Genomic DNA, 21,632 nt, shown 5'->3' with positions numbered 1-21,632 from the left:
CTTCCCACTTTTTCAATTTTTGCCAAATTTCAAATTTTGCTTAAAATACATGATTTCGATTCAGAATGGAATGAAAATCACGGAAATCAGGTTTATTTTTCTATCGGTCTTTTAGTTTTTTATTTAAACGTTAAAAACCATAAATTAAGTTGGTGCGCCAACAGCACTGTTTTCGTTAATTTTTAAAATGGCTAGTTTAACGAGAAAACCAATGACTAAATCGAAATCAGCGTTCATTTTCGATTATGCCGTCTGATTTTTGGAGAATTTCATGAGATGTCGTTTTTGGCGGATTTCGACAAAAGTGGGAAGGCGGGATGAAGGCGTTGATGATCAGCGCACGCCTCATAGGATATGTATACGGAGTCTGTTTTGCCGGAAGAGCAAACGGTTTCCGAGATATTATGGCGAATTGGCGACCAGGCCGTACCCTATCAGGTACTTCCTGAACGGAGTGAGGGCCCCTAGTTTATTCACAAATCCCGGGTGTGTGAAGCATCTAATCAGTAGGGAAACGGAAAAATCCGCAAAAAAGTACGGCTTGCAGAGGCAGCGCCAACTTGCGGCAGGCACGAGCATGATTTATGGGGACGTATAGGCCGATGACAGTCTTTCTCTTCTTGGTCTGTGCTGTTATGGCCACTACTTTCCACATGCCACGGCACAGCAATCAACCTATGGTCCTATGAACCTATGGTGATCGAATACAATTTTGTATGAATAATCTTTGGACGGGTCTCTTTAAACGTATAAAAATCTTTGTAATGATAAAAAAAAAACTTTATGTGATTTGTGAAAATTTGAAACAAGTACGATGAACAAAAGTGTGAAAAGTAGTCAAACTAAATAAAGACTATGACAGGTAAAACAACTTATGGTAAAACAAAACAGAGACGGATCACGTCTAGGAGGAAAGCGAGAAAACAAATAAAACAATTTCATCAAATTTTTGTCGATTCCCAGTTTTGCAACTTCCAGATGGGATGGTTTTGCCCGTAAGGCCGGTCCAGCCTTGGATCGTAAGCAGTGATGGCCTTCGATTTGGACTTTCGTTTTCGTTTCACGCCAGTAGAACGAGCCTTGGGTGACGGATGCGCTCGTAGGGTTCTTACCCTTGGTTGGTGACTGTTTGAAGTGATGGCCGGAATGGGCTGGCTTGGACGGAAGGCTGGTTGGATGCGCTCCAAAGCGAGTGTACTTCTGGTTGATGGGATGGATTGATCAAATGATCTGGCTTCCGAAGGACGGTATACCGCTGGCGTTTTCGAAGACCGCCTTGCAGTATTCCGGACTGACGGGCCAACTGGCCAATTTGCGGCAGGAGTAATAGGTTGCTGGGCTCTGGATACTGGTAAAGGACTGGTAGAAGGCTTGTGGTAGGCAAGATTCTGGGCAGAGGAGTGACCCCAAAACGGCTCCGTTCTATAAAGTGACACCGGCTGGCTAGGTGAGGCTACCCAGTTGAACGGATTGGCGACCAAAGCATCCGCTCTACTGGGCATTATTTGTGGGCTGGGCACTATGGGCATCACTTTGGGACTAGGCACGAATTTCTTTTCTCTCTGTGTGTGATACGCGGTTTCTTGGTGCTCCATTTGATGCGTTTTCCCGGCTTTTTTTAGTTTGCTACCGAAACGGCTGGTTTGTCTTGCGATGGCTTCACGTATTCTTTGATTCCTACTTAAGCATATAGACTAATTGAGCAAATTGAATCAAGGAGGACAAAAAAATGAAGGAAAAAAACAATTAAGAAATGATGAAGTTACGTTGGTTTGTTCGAGCTGTCGTCATAGTGGGCTACGTCTTCGTCTTCGTTAAAGTAGTCGTTCTTGGCCATAGGTCTGTCAAACGTCTCAGTCACTGTTGAAGATCTCTCTTTGGGTTTGGTTTTATTAGGCTTTGATCTTGGGGTGGAAGTCGGTATCACTTTCACGGATGGAGATGCCTTGGAAACACCTGGTTTAGATGCTGGTTTGGAAGAAGACTTTACGGGTGGTCGCGTAGCAACCTGCTTAGAAGGGGATGTAATCTGTTTATTAAACGAAGCAGCTTTTGAAACATAAGCAGGTGGTTGAGTAGGCGGTGTCAAGACAGACGCCTGCCTAGTCGAAGTTTGTTTCTTAACAGCAACTGGTTTCTGAGTATGTTGAACCGCAGGTTTGGCTTTGCGGCGTCGATCGGTTGGCGGTGAGTGCTGCCCAGTTGATTGCTCATCAGGCACCTGACTACGATGGCCAGTCATGAGCGGACCGTTTGGACCCAAGTCGGACCAGCTTAATTCGGGAGCCATGTCGGGGCTTGGATGAATAGCTTCGTTCATCCAATTAAAGTAGTGGTTTTGATAATGGCGCGTGAATCCTTGGGAAGCTATTTCATCATCAAATAGTGCTGGTGGCAGTGTGGCCGCAACTTGCGGAGCAGGTCGTGATGCAGGAATGAAGGATTCCCATTGCGATGGGTGGCTGGGTTCCACCTTTGCAGGACCGATCGGTTCCAGCTCCGCCGAATCGACTACGGGCTGCTCAGCCGGTTGTGACTGGACCAACGGAGCGGGTTCTGGCAATTGCTCGATTTCTAGTTGCTGCGCGGAAGGTTCAGTGAACTTCTGAAGTTGTACGGGTGGTCCACGAGGAGCGGGTGATGGAGTTTCGATGTACTTGTATGGCCGAATTGCAGCTTTCTGATGGGATCTTCCATTGTCTTTCGGTGATGGGGTCTTAGAATGGACCTCTTCCGATTCACTCAACCAGTTCCAGAAAGAAGGCGTTCCATATAGATTGACATCACCTCCCTTTCGAAAAGAAGAGAACCAAAATTTAGTGAAAATATTAAAGTTATAGCTTTCATTTTGCTAGATGCTTGATTTATTGGTCAAGGTGATTGGAGCTGAGTAAGCAGCACGTAATTTAAACGGCCGAGAGAAGACAATGAGTCAAACTAGAAAATAAGTTGAAACGAACCCATTGAACGCAAAACAAGGGAAAGAGGAAGCGGAATCGAATAGAAGTGGCAATGAGAAATTACCTTGAACAAGTTGCGGTTGAGTTGGTAATGTTCGCGAGTGGTGGCGCACTGGACGTTGTACCACCAATCGCAGGCGAAGAGCTTCTGGCTGAAGATGGTACCGTTGGGGCAGAGGAACGAGTCCTGCCTACCGCTGATGTCGCAAACGTGAAACACCTGTTGAAAAAAGAAGAAAGGCAAACAACGTCGACAATGAACAAACCGTCATCGCAAACAACAAGCTAAGCTTAGCATCTGCTAGAAACAAAGGCACTACAGATAGAAAAGAAATCGATTGAAGTTTAATAGAGGAAGGAAGGAGATCGTTTCGTACGGCGAGCATAACACTCGTTATTTTTTTTATGCATTGAAAGTCTATTTTGTTGTTGTTTTTGTTGTTGCATCTATGCAGTGGAAAGGAAGCCAAGGCAGATGCTACCGTGCCATAGTTGTTGGAGATGATCGAGCCCATGTGTGTCGCATCCCACGCCGTTATTGGAGAAAGTAGCTGAAGGGAAGTGTTCTAATTGGTTTGTAGTTTTGGTGGACAGTTTCCCAGTTAGGAGAAACAATGAAGAAGAAAAAAAAGGAGAAAAAGGAAAATCGTTGGGGAAAATAAAAGGCGACAAAACTCACGAAAATGTTTCGTTCTATGTCAATGGACCATTTCGTTTCCTCTTCATTCAGCTAAGTAGATTGCAAGTTTTCGAATTATTCTATAAAGTCTTCTTGAAGATTTTGGTTATATAGCTAGTACCACCCCTCACTTCGCTTTGCTCTAACTTTTTCAAATGTTCCGAATTTCTTTTTTGCCATTCGGTAAGGGAATTGTATACGCTATACTGATATAAGTCGGCACACGAGGAAAAGGAATAGACGAGCAACATTCCAGGAAACAATCTTGTTCTAATGGTCGATTCTATGTTGCCTATTCTTTTGTTTCACCGAAATGGCGTAGCCAAAATATTTCCGAAACGAGGATTTGAATGAGAGCAAATGCAAATGCAAAAAAAAAAATGCTTTTTCGGGATGGAAGTCACGAACAGCTGAAATTTCGAATGTCGTGACTTTCGTTGTCAAAGTGCTCTGCTATTTTCCCACCTAGTTTAACTTTGAACTTAAGAAGATCACCAGAAATCACGAGAATCGTAACCATCACTGCCATCAGGAAATAGAGAAAAAGAACGAGAGAGGTAAAGAACAAAGACTTGAAAACAGATGGGCATAATCTTACACGAACATGTACCACCTACGGTCATAATTGAAGGGAAACACACAAAGAGATAGATCGAAAGAATGCTTACGTTGTGTGGGGCCACTAAAGCGGCTGTTGCAGCATATAGGTATGATGGTTACGAAAAGCATGAGAAACTAAAACTTTTGTACTACTTTACATAACATTTTGTTTCCTGTCGAGCTCAATACGCTGCTGTAGTTTGCCAAAGCTTTGGCTGTTGTTTTCCCCCGGCCGAACGCACGTGAAACGAAAATAAATACCAAGGAAAATAAGGCCACGTGAAGCTTCTAACTATTCCTTATAATATTGTATCTTTTTTTTTTTTCGAATTTTCATCGACAAGTCAAAAACGTTTTGTTTTTTGTATCTGTAAAAAAAAATCTGTGCCGTTCTGCTTGACAAACGAATGTGCCTGTTTAAGCGGCGCAAAGAAAGTTGACTGAAAAAAAACGTAAACAAGCAAAGACAATCTATACTACGCTGAAGCGGCTCGCATTACAAATGTGTAAGTGGCCAGAGACAAAACACTAGCCGATAACAACAATGAAATCCTCTCGTTTTAATTGACTGAAAAGAAGGAATAATTTCTTTGTTTTTAAAGAAAGAGAACTTACTTGACACGCCGTTTGGGTATCGCCATAGAAACCGGGCGTACGTCCTCGACAATGGAAATCAGTTAACGGGATGGACGGTAAAATAGGGTAGTCAATGCCAGGGTCTCCCGGTAATCCAGACTTTGACAATTTAGTTGAATGAACTGGATCCAGATCCTCTTCGGATGAACTAGAACTTTCTTCTCCGGATGCCCTGTGTTCGGCGCTGATGTCGGAGCTCAGTGCCAGATGATCGAAATGATAAATCCTACCGCCACCATTCCAGTCCAGCTGGCGTTTCTGAATTTATCCAATTTGCATATGACGTCACGCAATCAATAGACTTGTTTTTCCTAATTATATTACCTGGCGGTGAGGCTGTTCCATCTCGGAGGTGGAACAGACCAAAGACGACCAAACTGTAAATAATGGCGAGGACCGTTACAATTTTTGCATAATAAAACGTACTAAATTCCACAAGTGCGTGGTTAATTCAACTTACGGCAGACAAGGTACAAGGCGACGATCCTCATGGTCGAATGGTACTCGACTGCGAAAGCGCTATAGCTATCTCTCAATTTCTTTAGCTGGCGTGGCTGTTCTAGATAAACTATTTGTAGCCTCGGAAGTCAATTGAACACGCTAGTTGAAAACAATTGACGAAATCGCACAGCAGGAGGCGAAACAAAAAATGATAAATCTAAAACCAACAACAACAAAAAAAAGCCAAGAGAACTAAACTGGGCCTGGTTGCGCTCGCGTTATTGCGAGTGTATTGGACGTTGAGCACAGCAAAAGTATTTGAACGTCCTGATGGCCAGCGGAAGACTGCGGTTGATCAGACCTAGTTCCACTGACTTAGTGGTATTTATACCGACACAAGACTGCAGGCGCATGAATGACTCGTACCGTACGTGGTGGCGCTCTTTTTCATTTCCTCTTTTCGCCAAGTCTTCATCATCTTTTCTCCCCTTCTTTATCAAATATACTCACTGCCCAGGCTATAATATATGCCATCATTTCTTTTCCTCCACACCATTTCCATCTTCTTATTTTAGTTTAGCTCCCGAGGGCTCTTGTTTATGGAACTATATCCCACTTGGACAGTTAAAAGAATATGAGCTCTCGATTCGAGCTGTTTTGGCCTGGACTTGACGCTGTTAAATTAGAGCTATAACTACGACACACTGCTATGACGTAAAATGCAAACTGCCATGTTTTAGCACTGGAATTCAACAGCGCACGTTACGTTCATTATTTTATTTTTATATGGCGATCGAATTTCAATATGTTTACGAATTTTGAGACAAATGTTAACGACAGGGAAGTCAACACAATGTCCGTGGTTGCAGTCGGTAACGACCTGATCAACGTCTGAGTTTTCCCCCTTTGAAAAACGACTGGAAAGGAGGAAGAAGAACGTGAGTGTAACGCGCACGGCCCATTAAAATAGATGACCATATTGCAGACTACTGGCTCGATGTGGTTGGCGATCTCTCTTTAACTTGCTATCTTTTAATTGCCGATGATGCTCGAGTTATTAAAAGGAACAAAAAATCCTCTTTTCGAATGGAAAACTCTGGTGAAAAGCAAGGAGGTAACGAGAGAGAGCGCTTCCTTGTGTGCCCTGCGATAGACAAAAAGATATGCACTGCATTATTGCATTGCAGAACTTGTGTACGGGCCTGCTCTTCGTACGAGTCGGGGAAAGTTATATTTACCGCATGTATTTTTATATTTTGATTTGTGTGCGTCTTTTTTCGGTTCGAGAAAATGTCAGATTAAAATGCAGATAGCGCGTGTGAATGCGCAACTTTTTCCGTTTTGTTTTCCTAAAGTTAAAAGGAAAAATAAAAATGTCTTCGTCTTCACCTATGCATGTTTATTTAATCAAAAACGACTTTCATATACCCGTGTTTTCTCTGGCGTGCACAATTCGAAATGATTATAGATACGGAAACTAAGCTGCAAGCACACGATCTTTAGCCCCCCCTTGATGTTAAACTGTTTATTGTTGTCCTTGCGATAATTTCTTTCCGCTCTCCACAATGAAGTAGAGAGAAACAAAAACCAAAAACTATTTTTGTCGCTATATGTAACGTGCAGCATTCAACAACCGGAAATCACCGTGAAAGTCAATTAATTACACCTGGCGCTTTCCGACATTGGCGCCAGTTTTTTCACGCTCTACAAAAAAAGAAGAAGAGAACCAGAAAGCTTAATCTATATATAGTCGCAATTAAGTTGCACATATTTTCGTAAAGGAATTCTGGAATTTATTAGCGCTTCACGTTAGGTGTATCTTATAAAGCGCAACCAATATCATAGTCCGCTTGTTTGTCGAATTCAAATGTTCCAGAACGAGACCCTATAAACTCGACTGTTACGAGACCGTTTTAAATCGAGCGTATCATTTGGCGGGGTTTTGCTTGACATCGTATACCAATGAAAAGCGATTGCTGCAAATAAATATTCAAATTTATAACCAGCTCGAATAAATCTAACAATCCGAAACAAAAAATCGTAGACACTATTGAATGTGCAAGAGGCCTGAAAGATATAAAACAATTCAGTTCCATCATCCTTGACTGCGTTTCTTCTGTACAAAACAAAAAGGAAAGCAAATCTGAAACTTCTCCACGACAGTTCGTTTAGTAAAAATAAAAAATACTAGTTTACAAATTCAACGACAGCTGACACACTCGCTTGAGTGGCTGTCTGCGGTTTGGACATAGCAGCGGGTTTACGAATAGGTACAAGCACACTTTCTTTTATTTCTCAGAGAGAGAAAGTATAGAGCACAACTACACGAACGGTAACCGACGTAATCAGTGCCAATGCAAGAAGCGAACCCTCAAAAAGAACAAAAAAAAAAAAAAATCCAAATGAGGGAAAAGTAAGGCAATAATTCTGTAGAAACAAAGGATACATAAACAACTGGCTCGGAAAACTGTGTGTATTTACTCATTCTCGGCTTGCATTTATGATGGGATATAATATAATGGATATAGAACAGACCGTGTACAATCTGCCATAGGTTATGGGATAGGTCTGCGTGTCAGTGTGTTTATACTATGTATATACGTGTGCGAGCAGTCGGTCTACAACTCTCTCAATAATAACGTGTGCGTAACTTTCAAAAAAAAAAAGAACAACAACGAAAAATCAGAGGAGAAAAACGATTTTTACTCAGGTGAAAGAAGGAAAGAGAAAAAAAACAAAAATAAAGGGGGGGAGTGTCATCTGTTGTGCTGTTACATGGCCGTTATGGAAAGAGAAAAAGCGACCGCGGGAGATTTCAAAAACGCCATTCAAAGGTATAGTACAGAACCAGACGCACAGACACACACAGGTATTACACGTATAGTATACATAATTTTATTGATATAGAGAGTAAATGACTTTTTTGGGGAGGGGGGGTTTCTAAATGCAGATTGATTGTAAGAACTGAATCTATTTTATTAGAGGCCGTACTTGGTTAGTATTGGAATACTAAATAATCTATTGATATACTGTAGGTATCAGAAACCCATTTTCCATCCACTATACGCAGCAATTAGCATTGCAAACATATCAATTTTAAGCTGGGAAACAAATTTCGAAGGGCCGGATTATCTAATTGTGAAGAGACGACGACAAAGAAGAATGCTCATTCGCTATTATATTCATATATGTATACCCTGCCAAATGGGATCTGGGTGATTATGCGTGTCGAAAAGTATGGCTTATTAGGTGATATTGGATGCACGACGTGTATACACAGTTCAGTCATGACGCATAGCAGTTTCGTTCCAATGCGCAGCGATCAGGGCCAGTGTGAGGGCATCAAAGGGAGGACGCCATCGTGATGGGGTTCCTCGGCCGGACGACGAACGAACGGACTTGGTCATTATCGCTGCTGCTGGCCTGGTAATTAGTCGGTTCAGTAGGAAAGACATTAGCGGGAACCAATCTACCGCGGATGATATTTGTTATGTGGTCGTCCTGTCGCTGGAATGGCGTCAATGGAAATGTATCCAAATTGTTGTTGTCTTTGGTGCTGGTGGGCGTGTAATTGCTCGTCGGTGATGGCGCTGGAAGCTGGGCAGGAGTCGACCATTCACGATGGGTCGGTTCAAACTCGAAAGGCGACCGAGAAGAAGGTCCGGTCGTCGAAAGCAAAAGAGAAGGCCGGATAGGAATGGACATTTTCTCCAACTCGGATGGCCGGAATAACGGATGTTGCGTCGCATCGCTCCTGCTATTCTGACGAACTGGCGTCGACGCTTGAGTCTGAAGTTGTTGTCGTTGTTGTGCTGGCCGAGCAGTCGGTTGTTGCCGAAGCGGCTGCTGCTGGTTTCGTTGATTATTAAAAATGAGCTGCTGATTGCTGGTCGAAGGATGTGGCTCGAGGGGTAGCAAAATAGATTGCGGAATTAACCTCTGCGGACGCAATTGTGGCTGCGACCGCAACGTTGCGGCTTGTACCGGTTGGGCCCGCGTCGTTGGCGCAGGAGGACGTGACGACGCCAAAGGCGTCGCTCGAGTTTGAAGATTAGTCACCTGGTAATCGGAACCGCCAGTTAGAACCACCTGATAGGCCGGCGTGAGATAGGATGGATTGGGAGATGAAGCTGCGCCCACATTCGATCCAGTCGTTTTGTAATACTGCTGTTTCTTTAATTGCTGTTGTTGTTGTTGCGGTTTCTGTCCGGCCGGAGTAGTAATCCATGGCTTCTTGATATAGACAGTCTGCCCGGCTGTAACTCTGTACGACGGTGGCGAACTCGTTTGTTGTCGTTGTGCCGTTGAGTAACTTGTTGCCGCCGGTTTAGCTGGTGGGCGAATTGTCGGAGTTGGTTTGGTCGGTGTAGGATACGTTGTCTTTTGTTGGACTGGCCTAATCGGAGGGCTACTGTATTGAACGGTGTAGCTGGTCACAGTCTGCTGGAATGGCCGGCTGGTGGTGGATGAAGGAACGAGGGCGTTCGTGTAACTTGGAATGGAAGAAGGTTTCCAGTAGGTGCCGCTCTTTTCATCTCGTTGCTGTTCTTTCGATTGGCTCAACAGAGGGCTCGGCACGAAAGGAGGTCTCGGAGGCTCCGATTGGCGACGTTTCTCCGGCTGTCGTTGCGGCTCCCGAACGCTAGGCTCCCGTACTCTATGCTCCTGAACGCTAGGCTCCTGGGCACGTATGCTAGAGCGGTCATCCGATGGACTTTGGTCCGCAGGGTTCGACCGGAAACCCTGGAATGGATGAATGTCCAGTTCTTGTTCACTTATTGGCCTGCGGTTATTGGGTTTGTTTCGCAAGTAACCCGTGCCTCGAGTCTTGTTGATGATGTGCAATTGAGCGCCCCAAGCGATGTTGTTGAGAAAATCCGGATCTTTGGCCAGCAGGAGCCATTTATCCGGTAATGTAGACGATGGGAAAGATGACACCGGATATTCGCCATCATTTTTCGCATGGCCGTGATTGTAGTCGGATGAGATGTCTGGTCTATTCGTAGTGAAACTCGATGATGTTATACTCGGTGCCCATGGCGTTCGTTCCCTGTTCCTCGTTTCAGCCGAAAGGAGAGAATTCCGGAATTCGCTGACCTGCGGTCCCAGCGTCGAGCTGAGGGACTTGAAAGGCGGTTCGAAAAACGGGACTGTGACGTCAGCCGCACGCGAACGAGCCGCTGCGGATCGAGTCGTTTTGAAGTTGGCCGTATCGGCCGGATTGGAAAGCGGGATGTGCCGCGACGCCCATTCGTGAAACGTCGGTTCGGCTATCTCGCGTTTATCGAACCTGGCAAAAGATGGCGTTGGCGTAGGTTCTTGGAAATACGGACTACTGCTGCGCACAGCGGCTGCTTGCGGTTGGGATGCTTCCGCTCGTCCATCTAGATATATATATATACATACATGTTTCATGGCAATCAAGCAATTAGGGTTTTTTTTTGTAATAACCCAAACGGCCAAAATTAAGGCTGCACTTTGGGGGGGTAGGAAGCTCTTTATTATCCGATGGTCATATACAAACCTTGAGGGGATGGCTCGTGCCGTTGCATGGCATCTTTATTGAGCGGATAGAGTCCAACGGATTTGGAACAGTCGACATTAAACCACCAGTCGCAAACGCTTTTTTTTTTTTTCGATGAGAAATATTGAAAAAGAAAATAGAAGAGAAAAATTATTTCAGATTTTTAACTTATCATTTGCCATACGGAAGAATCTTACAAGAATCGCTGGTGATAGAGAGTTCCGTTGGGACACAGGAAAGATGTTTTCCTATTGTCGCGGCAAACGTGAAACACCTGCAAAGAGGGAAACAACAAAACAAGGAGACGATTATAAATGCATTCCACACACGTAGTCCGCATTTGCGCTAAACCCATTACGAATAATTAGATAAAAGCTTCGTAATAGAATTTCTATGATGATACTTGACTTAATAAATTCCGCTTTATTTTCCACAAAGCAATGGGCGTATCCGTATCACGTTCTGCTTAATAGAACGCACGTGATACAGCCTCTGCTGTTTCAAAAAAGAGGGAGGCCTATCTAGCTTTTATTAGTGGATGGACGTGCTTCGGACCGTCATTGTGTTACAGCCAAGATTCATGGGATCTTTCTGCGTGATGTCGGCCCAATGACTTCTAGGAAGTCACCAACAGTTTTATCTGCTCGTACTTAATGAACGCCAGAAAACATCACGACTCGCTATAGTTTATGGACGTGCGTATCATCAGACAGTTTTCTGTTATCCTCATGTCTGTTTCACTATCGCTGCATTTGCGCCAACGGTTTGGAAAACGCAATCGCGTGGAGATGATGTAGCCGACGGTTGTTTTTTTCTGACAGCGTATTTATATGCACAACAATACATTACGAGGCTGTATTTCTATTTATTAGATGTAGATTTATGCAGCGGTAGATCGATTTCATTCGAGGATATACTATATATGCCTATTAGATTTTTCTTCAAATTGAATTTCTTGTTTGGGTTGTGGGTCAGCGGAAATGGAATAAAATAACAAGCGACTCAAGAGTTTTTTTTTCTTGGATCGATAAAGCATCGCCTTATGTACAGGGAGTGGATGTTACGTCCGGATGTGTATATTGGGCTAGTGAAAAGAGCGAACCGAAAAGATCACCGAATAGATATAGACACACCCTTCCTGTCTCATTCGCATCGGTTCCCTATATTCTAATCATATAACGGCTGTCTATTCAGCGATGTAACATGGCTACATAATAGCAAGATTCTCTATTCTCTGCATCTATATATAGCTCTAGTAATAATAATACTATCGTTATTGAAAAAAAGTAGCCCCCCCCCTTTTGCACAACGAAAGGAATCAAAATTGGATCAAAAAAGTAATAGGTCTCCCACTATTGAAAGCTCAAGGGCTCATTTTTTTTGTGTCGTCTTCCTTTTTGGGGAGGGGATCTACATGGTGTATACAATAAGTCAGAATGTATACGAAACTATTGCTATAGTGGCTATTTCTCTATGGCATTTACATATACAAAACTATACCGACTTTGGCGACAAAGGGGGAGAAAAAGATTAAATTAAAAAAATTTTTTTTTTTCCCCTTCTCTTTGTATATACGTCGGGCTCTGGTCAACTGAAAATGGAACTGAAATTGGATTATAGTTTGCGATGACCTGTTTCTCTATACACGGTGGTCATCTTACGTCCCATTTTCGATCGAGGAAATTGATTTTTGTGTGTGATGTACATGATCCTTTTTATCTAATCAATTTCCCTTTTTTTTCCTTTCTATGGCTCCTGTCTGCAATCATTTTAGATCATTTCGATTTACGGATACAAGAAAAAGACACTGAAATGGACACAATGGAATGCCATGAGCGCCAAACGGTCAAAAAGCTGCACAGACGATCGATGGCCGTCGTTGCAACTTGTGTCAACATGAGCCTAACAACAAAGGGAAACAAAAGCATATTTGTTATGACGTTGTTTCGTGGATATACGTACACAACTGCATTATTCATTTTCCCATACATATTGTCCCTCGTTATATACCCAGTAGCAGTTGACAGGGAAACGATGGTTGACATGACATTTTTCCTTACGTTTCCTCCAAAGAAGGAAAAGATCAAAGGGACGCAAAACGACACAACTGGCATGTCTCTCTTAACTTTTTATTTTTATTTTTGTCGTTTCCCATTTGGAAAGTCACGCGGGCCTCCCTTCACTGTAAACGCATGTCCAATTCGAAGGAAATCAAACAAAAAGAGGAAGACCCATGGTAAGTTTCATTCGCTCGGCTGAACATTATACATATACCCGTATGCATCGTTGGTTGGTTACGACATCAGAATGACGTCCCTTGTCGATGTTTTGTACAAAACAACGGAATGGTAATAGGTCGTCCATGCAAAAAACTTGGTATTTCCCTTTTCCGAATAATATAATCTCATCCTTTATGCGCAAATAGTTGACTGCTGACGCATTCAAGTAGAAAAAAAAAGAAAACTCATCAAATTCTCCGGGCGGATAACACGTAACCTACAAACCCTGTACTATTTTTTTTTCCTTTTTACGATAAAAAATTTTAAATTTAAAAAATAAAAAATTTGAATATTATATGGCGTCGTACGTGCCCCCCCAAGCAGCGATAATGACGTAGACTTGCTAAACATACGCCGAAGTTTCAACTGCAAATTATTATGACTATTTTTGATAAGAGGATCCTAAATAATCAATAGTTTCATGTTTACTGACTTTTAATAGTTCCAACGATAGAGATTTGATATGAAGTTAAAAGAAAAAAAGGAAAACGAATAAAATGGTGGAAAGAGAGGGCGAGAGAGAGAAGGGATCGTCTAATTACCTGGCAACCAGTTTCTACGTCAGCGAAGAATCCCGGGTAATCTTGTTGGTCGCAGCGGAATCGAAGCGTAGTGGGGACTCGCGAAGCCACCGGATAGTCAACGCCAGCGATTCCGGGAACGATGTCAGGCAATCGGTTACCGGCAAATGTCGTCCTCGTTCCGGCTGCTTGGCTGGAGCCGATTAGGGCAATGGAAATCAGCAACAACTGCAGCCGCATCATTGTTGGACATGTGTCTGGCTTCAGACCTAAATAAATAATGAGCCACCCGCAATCCGGATCATCAAAATAAGTAATGCAAAAGCGGCAGGAATATACTATTATTTAATATCATCATCGTAAAGGGACGACAACGAATGGAAAAAAAACAAAAAATATATTCTGAGAAGAGCAACATGTTTGGGAAAATCAATCGCAAGATAGTTGGGGCGTGCCATGGACTCCTTTTTAAAGGAACAAGAAGAGGCTATCCTTTATAGGAATGTTACAGGCTGAAAGTAATGATCATTAATTGTCTCTCATATCTCCGTAAATGGAAAAAGAAGAACGCGCCATCCATCACTTTGTGCGTCTACAGGCTATATAGAACCCCAATAGTATAAATGGATGATGTTATAATACATAAATAGCAGTATTTTCTATTCTCACTGATGTTCCTTATTATTCCGCTTTTTCTCGAGAGGTGTGCGTACAAACGTCGCAACGTCTTGCGTGTTTCTTTCAAAAAAAAAAAATTGGTTGCGGCTGATGAGACTTCCTGTCTCCACTAATGGATGGATGGAACAAACATTCAACAGATGGCTATATTCTCTCTTCTATTTTAGCTATGCCCAGCCCCGACCGTGGTCCATATTTTGCGTGCTGGAACGAGTCTGTAGTACTAGTGACCCACAGAGGAGCGTACACACACACACACAGCGACTTATGGTGATGCGCTGAAAACACATAAGGGCCGGAGCGGACGCGCAGCAGCAGGACCGTTATGCTCGGATGATGTTATTTGCTAGTGAAACAACAAGTCTTCTCAGCAAAGTCAAAAACATTTTTTTATTATTATTATTATTATTATTATTATTCCGCAGACTCTGTGCTGTGTGTATTTATTCGACCCACATGGCAGCCAGCAGCTCATAAGTGTGAGATACAATCCCGCATTCTCTCCCATAATGTCGACTGTTTCTTTCGTTGCTGCTCTATGTTTTTTTTCTCGAGAGAGAGAGAGAAAGAACTAATAGTAATTATATACAGAGAGACAGACCAAATCTCTCACGTTTATTATGCGGAGATGATTTAGCCACGACCATCGGGCGCACGTACGCAGGGGGCGTTTTCGTGTGGCTGCATGTGAATCTTTGTCTTTCTTCGGTGAGGGGGAGGGAGAAAAAAACAAAACACAAATTTCACGCACCCACGTCTCTTGTACGAGAGCAGACATAACTGTTGTTATTGTTTTTCTTTCGAGTACAAGATTCAATTGCATAATCACTAAAGGGAGAGGCAATCTACACGATAAGATTCCATTATCGCTTTGCAAGTGAAATAGGTTTGGTCGTGTGAAATGATTCGAAACGCAATCGAAGGAGAAACTACCGCACCCATTTTTTTCCCCTTTAGTTTACCTCTTTCAAAACATAAAAAATAATTGAAGCGCATCGCAAATGTAGCCGCAAAACTTCCGTCTTTTGAGCTACAAAAGTTCCAGTCTTTTGCATGCGTATAAGCTGTATGTATATACTCTTGTCGGATTCAAACTCTTTATCCACTTAATTTCTAAATACGGACGTAAAACCCCATTATCTCGGATAAATGCAGACGTGGCCATCAACACGCAAAAGAGGCTGTACCGCGATGATTAAAGAAAAAGGGTGAAGACCAAAAAAAAAAAGGAAAACGCAATTGTGGGACGGTAGTGAAGAGCTGGGAGAGACCATCTGTCGTTGGATGTTTCTCGCGTTCCTGCTGGATGGTTGAAGGGAAAGCTCATCCCGCGTTCTCTCGGTTGTTGTCTTGACGACACAGTATAACCTCATTATTTTCTCGCTCTGAGCGCAGGTGTGAGCCCCGCGTTACGTAAGAGACAAACTGATGATGTACTATATACAACTGCGTACACACACACACACGTTATACACAAAAGAAAGATTTTTGATTAAATGAAGAAGAGATGGGATTTTAAAAAAAGATCGTCTTGTGCATTTAAAAATAAAAGGGAATTTATCAATTTAGCAGTCGTTCAGCTTTCACGAAGCATTTTTTTTTATATCCGCATGTTTAATCTTCTTTTTAAATAATTTTGATCATCTTTCAGTCGCTTTCTCCCGTTGTCCTTATTAGAATTTGATTAAATTTGATGCAAAAAAAATAAAATGTAATAGCCATCGCAGCCTGTAAAATAAGAGAGACATCGCCATATAACGAAGCTCATGTTCTGTTTTGTAATTCGACCGTCTTGCCAACTTGTCTGCGTGGGTTCGTTGGCAAGACACTTCTGCCGACGGGCTAAAAAGGGGGGAGTGTAATAAATATATAGACTCTAAAGGAAATGGTAACGAGAAGGAGATGAATAAAGAGCCAGTGAAGAGATAGAGAGGGTGAACGAGCGCGGACGGCGAGAAGCTTTTGATTAAAAATTTACACACGAGCGAAGCCGTGAGCTCGAGACGCCAACTGAACACGGAATATAGAGAGAGATGTGCTAGTTGGCTGTGTATAACCGATAACGTACGCAACTTTTTTAGCTTGGGCTAGGCGTGGATTTTGTTTGCGGAAACAGTGTCAAACACGGCCGCTAGAATTACATAAAACCCTTTGTTTTTTTCTTTCTTAACGGGGCTCTGTGAGACTGCGTTATAAGAGGCAAAAAAAATGAAAGAAAATGATACCCGAATATGCTGCCCTACTGTTGAGGACACACTCGTGAGTCGAAGAAATAATAAGACACGAACCAGTTAACAAACAAGGACATTCCTTTCTTCATGTCACGATGATATTCTTCTCGTCAGCCTTGTCTAGCTTCTTGTTCTTTGCGTACATTCATTTGATGATGTCGGACTTGACTCCAGTGTAGGCCCAAGTGTTTCAACTCACAAACTGTAACACTATATCCAGCCGTCAACCAACTTAAGGCTGTACATGTTTTATTTGCTCTTGATTCTCCTGCTCTTTCGTGACACGGCAGCAGTGATTTGTATATCTACTCTCCCTTGCCGATTGTCTCCCCTTTGGTACTAGTTTTTACCCCTCGGTGCTCTCTGGCAAGAAAAGAAATCCCCCGTCTATAAAACTTTTTTTTGTTTTGTTTGGTTTTTATAAATATATTCAATCCGAGTGGAACGGTAAGGAACGCGAGGGGGGAGATAGGCTTTATACACTGTTAGACACAGAAAGAGCGAAGGGAGTGTGTATATGCTTTGGTGTACTGGGTCCATCCACCCGGACGAGATTGATCGCTCTAGTGGAGGGGGTGGGGGTTGGTGTTAGATGTTCTTTCCTCTTTTTTTTTTTTTTCCTTTTCCTTCTTCTTCCACATCTTCTTTTACTTCCTCATACATTTCCTCCCTTTTCTTCTGTTCCTTCCCTTTCGGTACACACGTTTTTCCCGCGTGCATATAGCACACATCAGAGCTAAAGTACGGTCTTATAGATATAAGAAGAGAGATATACAGTTGTGCATCCGATGGAAGCAAGAAGGAAGCGGGGCTTGGATGACTTTAGCTGCTGCTGTCGGATCTAGCTCTTTTGCTGGAACAAACATAAAATATATCCCGAACGGGAAAAGAAAAAGAGGGCCCTTCATATCTTACTTTATAGTTTTTGATTCCCGTCTTATTTTGCCCACCCTTTTTTTTTGTTTATAGATCTTTCAGCTCTCTTATATATATGACATCGATTGGTCAAATATAGAACTCTGAATTGCATGCAGGGAGAGCGCGACTTGATGGGGAGGATCAGACGTATGAAGGCTCTTCGGCACACACGGCCGCCATATAGAAGTTGAATGTAACTTGGAATAACCGTCGTCGTGCTTTACGTTATAGCCACACAACATCATCTTACGTCTATATAAGTCTCCGTCACACAAGACTAATATTTGCGGTGACCGGGGGAAAATTGGGTTTCTACCAGCCCCAACGAATGCCGATGACTTTCGAAACAATCAGCAAAATTACGCCATTAACGGCGGAACTATTCGAGAGAGATAATGCCGTAAGAGCTACATAACTTTGCTCAGCGGACATTTAAAAAAGGAAAAAAAAATATATATATATATATTATAGCTACATTAAGAGCAGTTCAAGACCGGTCCGTTATGGACTGTTAATGGAGCTGAGCGCGCGCAATTTGAACCTTTCAAAATAAATAAGGAGGATCCCTCTACTCGTGAATCAACTGAAACCCAACCATCCATTGGAGAGGGGAACAAGTTGACTTATGCTGTCAATTGTTGTTGCACAACTCAAAGTGGAACTAGTTTCGAATGTCATTCTCTCCAGAACTCGTCACTCACGAAACGGGTTGAATGGCTTTCAAAATATTTGAATTGCAATTTTTTCAAAACACTTACGGACAAAGTCTTGCGGATGTGGACGACAACGTGCCATGGACTTGGCTGCTCCGAAAGTTTGAACAAAAATGAACTCTCGCGGCACTCAATTGTTTCTTTTCTCGCTCCTGATGTCAAGAAGGTGAAGTCTCAGATTTCCGGAATTATTATCTGTTTTTTGTTTTGTTTGTTTTTTTAAATCCACCGCCAAAAATAAGTGAGCAAGAGGTGTGATGGGTATACTGTACCAAATTTCACAAAGCAACAATCGCACCGTGTAAGTATTAGCCGTTGTATACAGAGAGAGCGGAAGACGCTGCAGCACACATGTAGGCGCGAGGGACGGATGGGAGCAAGCGAGAGAGTGGCGGACGACACAGTTGCTCGCAGCTCTTTATATACTATCTCTCCTCTCTATCGCACGTAGCCAGTACTGCCGAGCAGCAGCAGTAGGGCTTGAAACCACTCCCACTGGCTGATGTGTCTCGCTGCTCCATTGTATTATAGGGCAGTAGTGTCTACACGAGTATAAGACTCCGAACTTAAAAACGAACTTTTTTTTTTTTTGAACGCTACATAAATGTGGCCGACTGCTGAACCGTGTAGTCACCACAGGGAAAATCGTTTACGAAAAAGTACATTTTTTTTTACCCCCCTCTCTTCCCTATAAAAATGTTGTAGAGATGATTGGTGGCGTGTGGGGTATAATATAAAGAGAGCGGGACAGAAAAGTTGTCTGGACGCTGATTGTGCCGTATGAAGGCAGCATGTAGGCGACCAATCGTTTGATATATGTATACAGTTGACACACACGCACAAACACACAAAACTTTTTTTTTTTCGGATGAGAAAATAAGTCGTCGGACGGCTGGGATAGAGAACAACTTTTTCACGGAATCTGTGTGTGTGGTCTTAGCAACTGTCGTTCGAACTATTCGAGTCGTTTCGTTCAGCTACAGCAAAATATCGTCAAAAACAACTTAAAAAATGATTTTCAAAGTATTGCTATCAAAAAGCACTGCGTCCTCGGCAAGATCAAGTTATTGTTATTGTTTATCGTCAATAATATTACGTTTAAATCTACACGAGTTTGAGTCCTCTGACTCGAACGATATTTTTAGATGGACTTCCCTTGCAGCTAAGACTCTTATTCGAGTCAATCGCATAGAACCGTGGGAAACTCCGGAGTCATCCGCCAGATGAAACTTGATTCAAAATCATGGAGCTTGACAGTCAACCCCCCCGCATCTCTTTCACCAGCGGAGATTGTGAGAAGGAAAAAAAATATCAGGAAATCAAGGAAGTATTTTTTTTGTTTTGTTATTCGCTTATTATATATCGCCATCAATGTGAGTTATACGTCACAAAATAAGGCCTTCCAGCAATCCGCATTGCATATAGGCAGAGTCCCAGGGGCTGTATATATCCCATTACAGGTAACGTACATAGTTTTTGTTTGTTTCCTTTTCTTTCTTGCTGTAATGCACTGGTCGGTCTAGTAAACAACTAGTCGATAAAGTTTGATGAAGCGTCACGGATCCCTCTTCCGGATTTTCTCTTCTGGTCAAGACAAATTTGTAACAGCTCTCGCCGTTCTCTTCACGTAGGCATTCCCTCTCGTCGGCCAAGTCACTTTCGAATTGATTTACATTGCACACGTGTGTGTACATATCGCTGTTCATTGCAAGTGTATACCCACCGCCCCGTAACGGAAAAATCACCACAGCCCCCCCAAAAAAATAAAATGAAAATAAAAGGCGGAAGAGCCGCACCGCATGCCACCATGCGGTTTTCTCGCTGCAGGTTGTTCGTCAATCTAATATTCGTTATTATTTAGATTTTTATACACACACAAAAAAAAAAAACAAACAAACTCCCGCATATTGTGAGCACAAGAAGGCGGATTAAATATATGTAGGCATAGATTTTTGAATTGAATAGAGAAATAACCTGAAATCTCGATATGGTGCTGGCTGATGCTGTTGGCATGTTAGGCGCCTGGACTCTTTACAGAAAGGGCTTCCATCACATCAGCATGTGATGAAGCTGTCCTCTATTATGAGGATGGCACACAAAGAGAAGAATGGCTCCTGCAGTTGATGTGTTTAGCTGACCGAAAAACATATACATATCATTTGATTGTATGGTACTGTACACCCACAAGGCACTGGATAGCGACTCTCGGCGGTATACACTTGAAGGATTTTCTCGACAGCCATACAGTCTTTAAAATAAAAAAAAAAGTTATGGGGTATAACTCTTCCGTATGTGGGTCGAATCATCACCAGCCTGTGCCATTATCCGCCCCTTCCCAGATCCGGGTGGTGAAGCGGGAGGGAATATTTTCTTTTCGGTGCCCATCGTTCGCATTAAAATTTGAATTGTTTTCTATATGTATAGATGTAGACCAAATGATCTGCTGATAGAACAGCTGCAATACGTAATAAACAAGAAGAATGTTTTCGATTTCAAATTTAAATGATGATTCGAAATGCGCGCGCTCTTTCCTCGATTTCTCCGCTCCCATCTGTGGTTGTTTATGACATAAAGAAAATACCTTTTGCGATATGTACAAGATCTTTATCTTGAAATAATCAAATAGGGGGATTGGGATAAAAATTGCATTGAATGATATTGCCAGTCGGGGAAAATAAGAAATTCCTAGAGGCTGATGACTAAAAGATTGGGTCCCAAAAGAGAGAGACAAGAGAATAGACGGATGCTTATACATGTGTGTTATTCGGAATGGTCCATCATACACATCAAGCATCGCGAGTTGAACATGTTAAGTGCTGCCGCGTCGCTGTTATACGAATCCAAGTGCGAGCATCTGTTGTTTTTTGTTGTTTTTTTTTTCTACTTCTTTGCTTGAAGCTTCAGGCGTGTTATTTACCATTTCGCTGTTCCTTTTTCTTTCATCTTTAAAAAAAAAGCAGCGTTCATTTCATTGATTTTGTTGTTGTTTTAGTACCACGGCCTTCTTTTTTGGGGGGGGAGGGAGAAACCGAGGATGGATAATGTTGATTAAAAGTATAGCGATGCGTGTATAAATTTCAAGCGCGTCCTAGATTGGAATCACTCTAATATATAAGACAGAGGAGGCGGTTGTGCGGTTTTTTCTTTTTCCAGTTGATGGTCGAGTCATCGTCAATCGTCGTCACGCCCGGCTTCACCTTCATTTTCTCCTGGTTGGCTTCGTTTTTCTAGCTTTAGCAATCAAGAATACCTAACGCAGCTTCGGTCTACATGACTCTCTTATTCTCATTAGCCCTTTTTTTTTTCCGCATTACGTTGTTCTACTGACTCTATAAACATCAAACACAAGCGCTTCCGCTGTTGTTTATCGTTAATCTGGACTGACGCAATTCATTTTCTATTTCGTTGCTTTTTTGGGATGCTGTGTTCACCCGCATTGTGGCTATTCAAAC

At 42.5% G+C, this 21,632-nt stretch overlaps 2 protein-coding genes across 3 annotated transcripts; both read right to left on the bottom strand.

Annotated features, from left to right (window-relative positions):
* Positions 1–740: 740 nt before the first annotated feature.
* On the bottom strand, positions 741–5,680 carry LOC116915750 (muscle M-line assembly protein unc-89). The gene is made up of 6 exons (XM_045168917.1): positions 5,336–5,680; positions 5,200–5,252; positions 4,855–5,133; positions 3,025–3,180; positions 1,767–2,791; positions 741–1,677 (listed from the first exon to the last, which is right to left on the bottom strand). The coding sequence occupies exons 1-6, from the start codon at positions 5,364–5,366 to the stop codon at positions 942–944; spliced, it is 2,280 nt and encodes a 759-aa protein (XP_045024852.1). The 5' UTR covers positions 5,367–5,680; the 3' UTR covers positions 741–941.
* Positions 5,681–7,774: 2,094 nt separating this feature from the next.
* Positions 7,775–18,579, bottom strand: LOC116936734 (flocculation protein FLO11). Of its 2 annotated transcripts, none has more exons than XM_045168757.1 (6): positions 18,453–18,579; positions 18,226–18,375; positions 13,662–13,909; positions 11,038–11,114; positions 10,841–10,938; positions 7,775–10,700 (listed from the first exon to the last, which is right to left on the bottom strand). In XM_045168757.1, the coding sequence occupies exons 2-6, from the start codon at positions 18,260–18,262 to the stop codon at positions 8,659–8,661; spliced, it is 2,502 nt and encodes an 833-aa protein (XP_045024692.1). In that variant the 5' UTR covers positions 18,263–18,375; positions 18,453–18,579; the 3' UTR covers positions 7,775–8,658. The 2 variants fall into 2 exon arrangements, with proteins under 2 accessions (XP_045024692.1, XP_045024693.1); XM_045168758.1 differs by having other exon boundaries at positions 18,226–18,332; positions 18,453–18,572.
* Between the last annotated feature and the right edge of the window lie 3,053 nt (positions 18,580–21,632).

Source organism: Daphnia magna, linkage group LG2, assembly GCF_020631705.1.
Source record: "Daphnia magna isolate NIES linkage group LG2, ASM2063170v1.1, whole genome shotgun sequence".
Taxonomy (NCBI): domain Eukaryota; kingdom Metazoa; phylum Arthropoda; class Branchiopoda; order Diplostraca; family Daphniidae; genus Daphnia; species Daphnia magna.
This window is presented reverse-complemented; position numbering and strand designations above follow the sequence as displayed.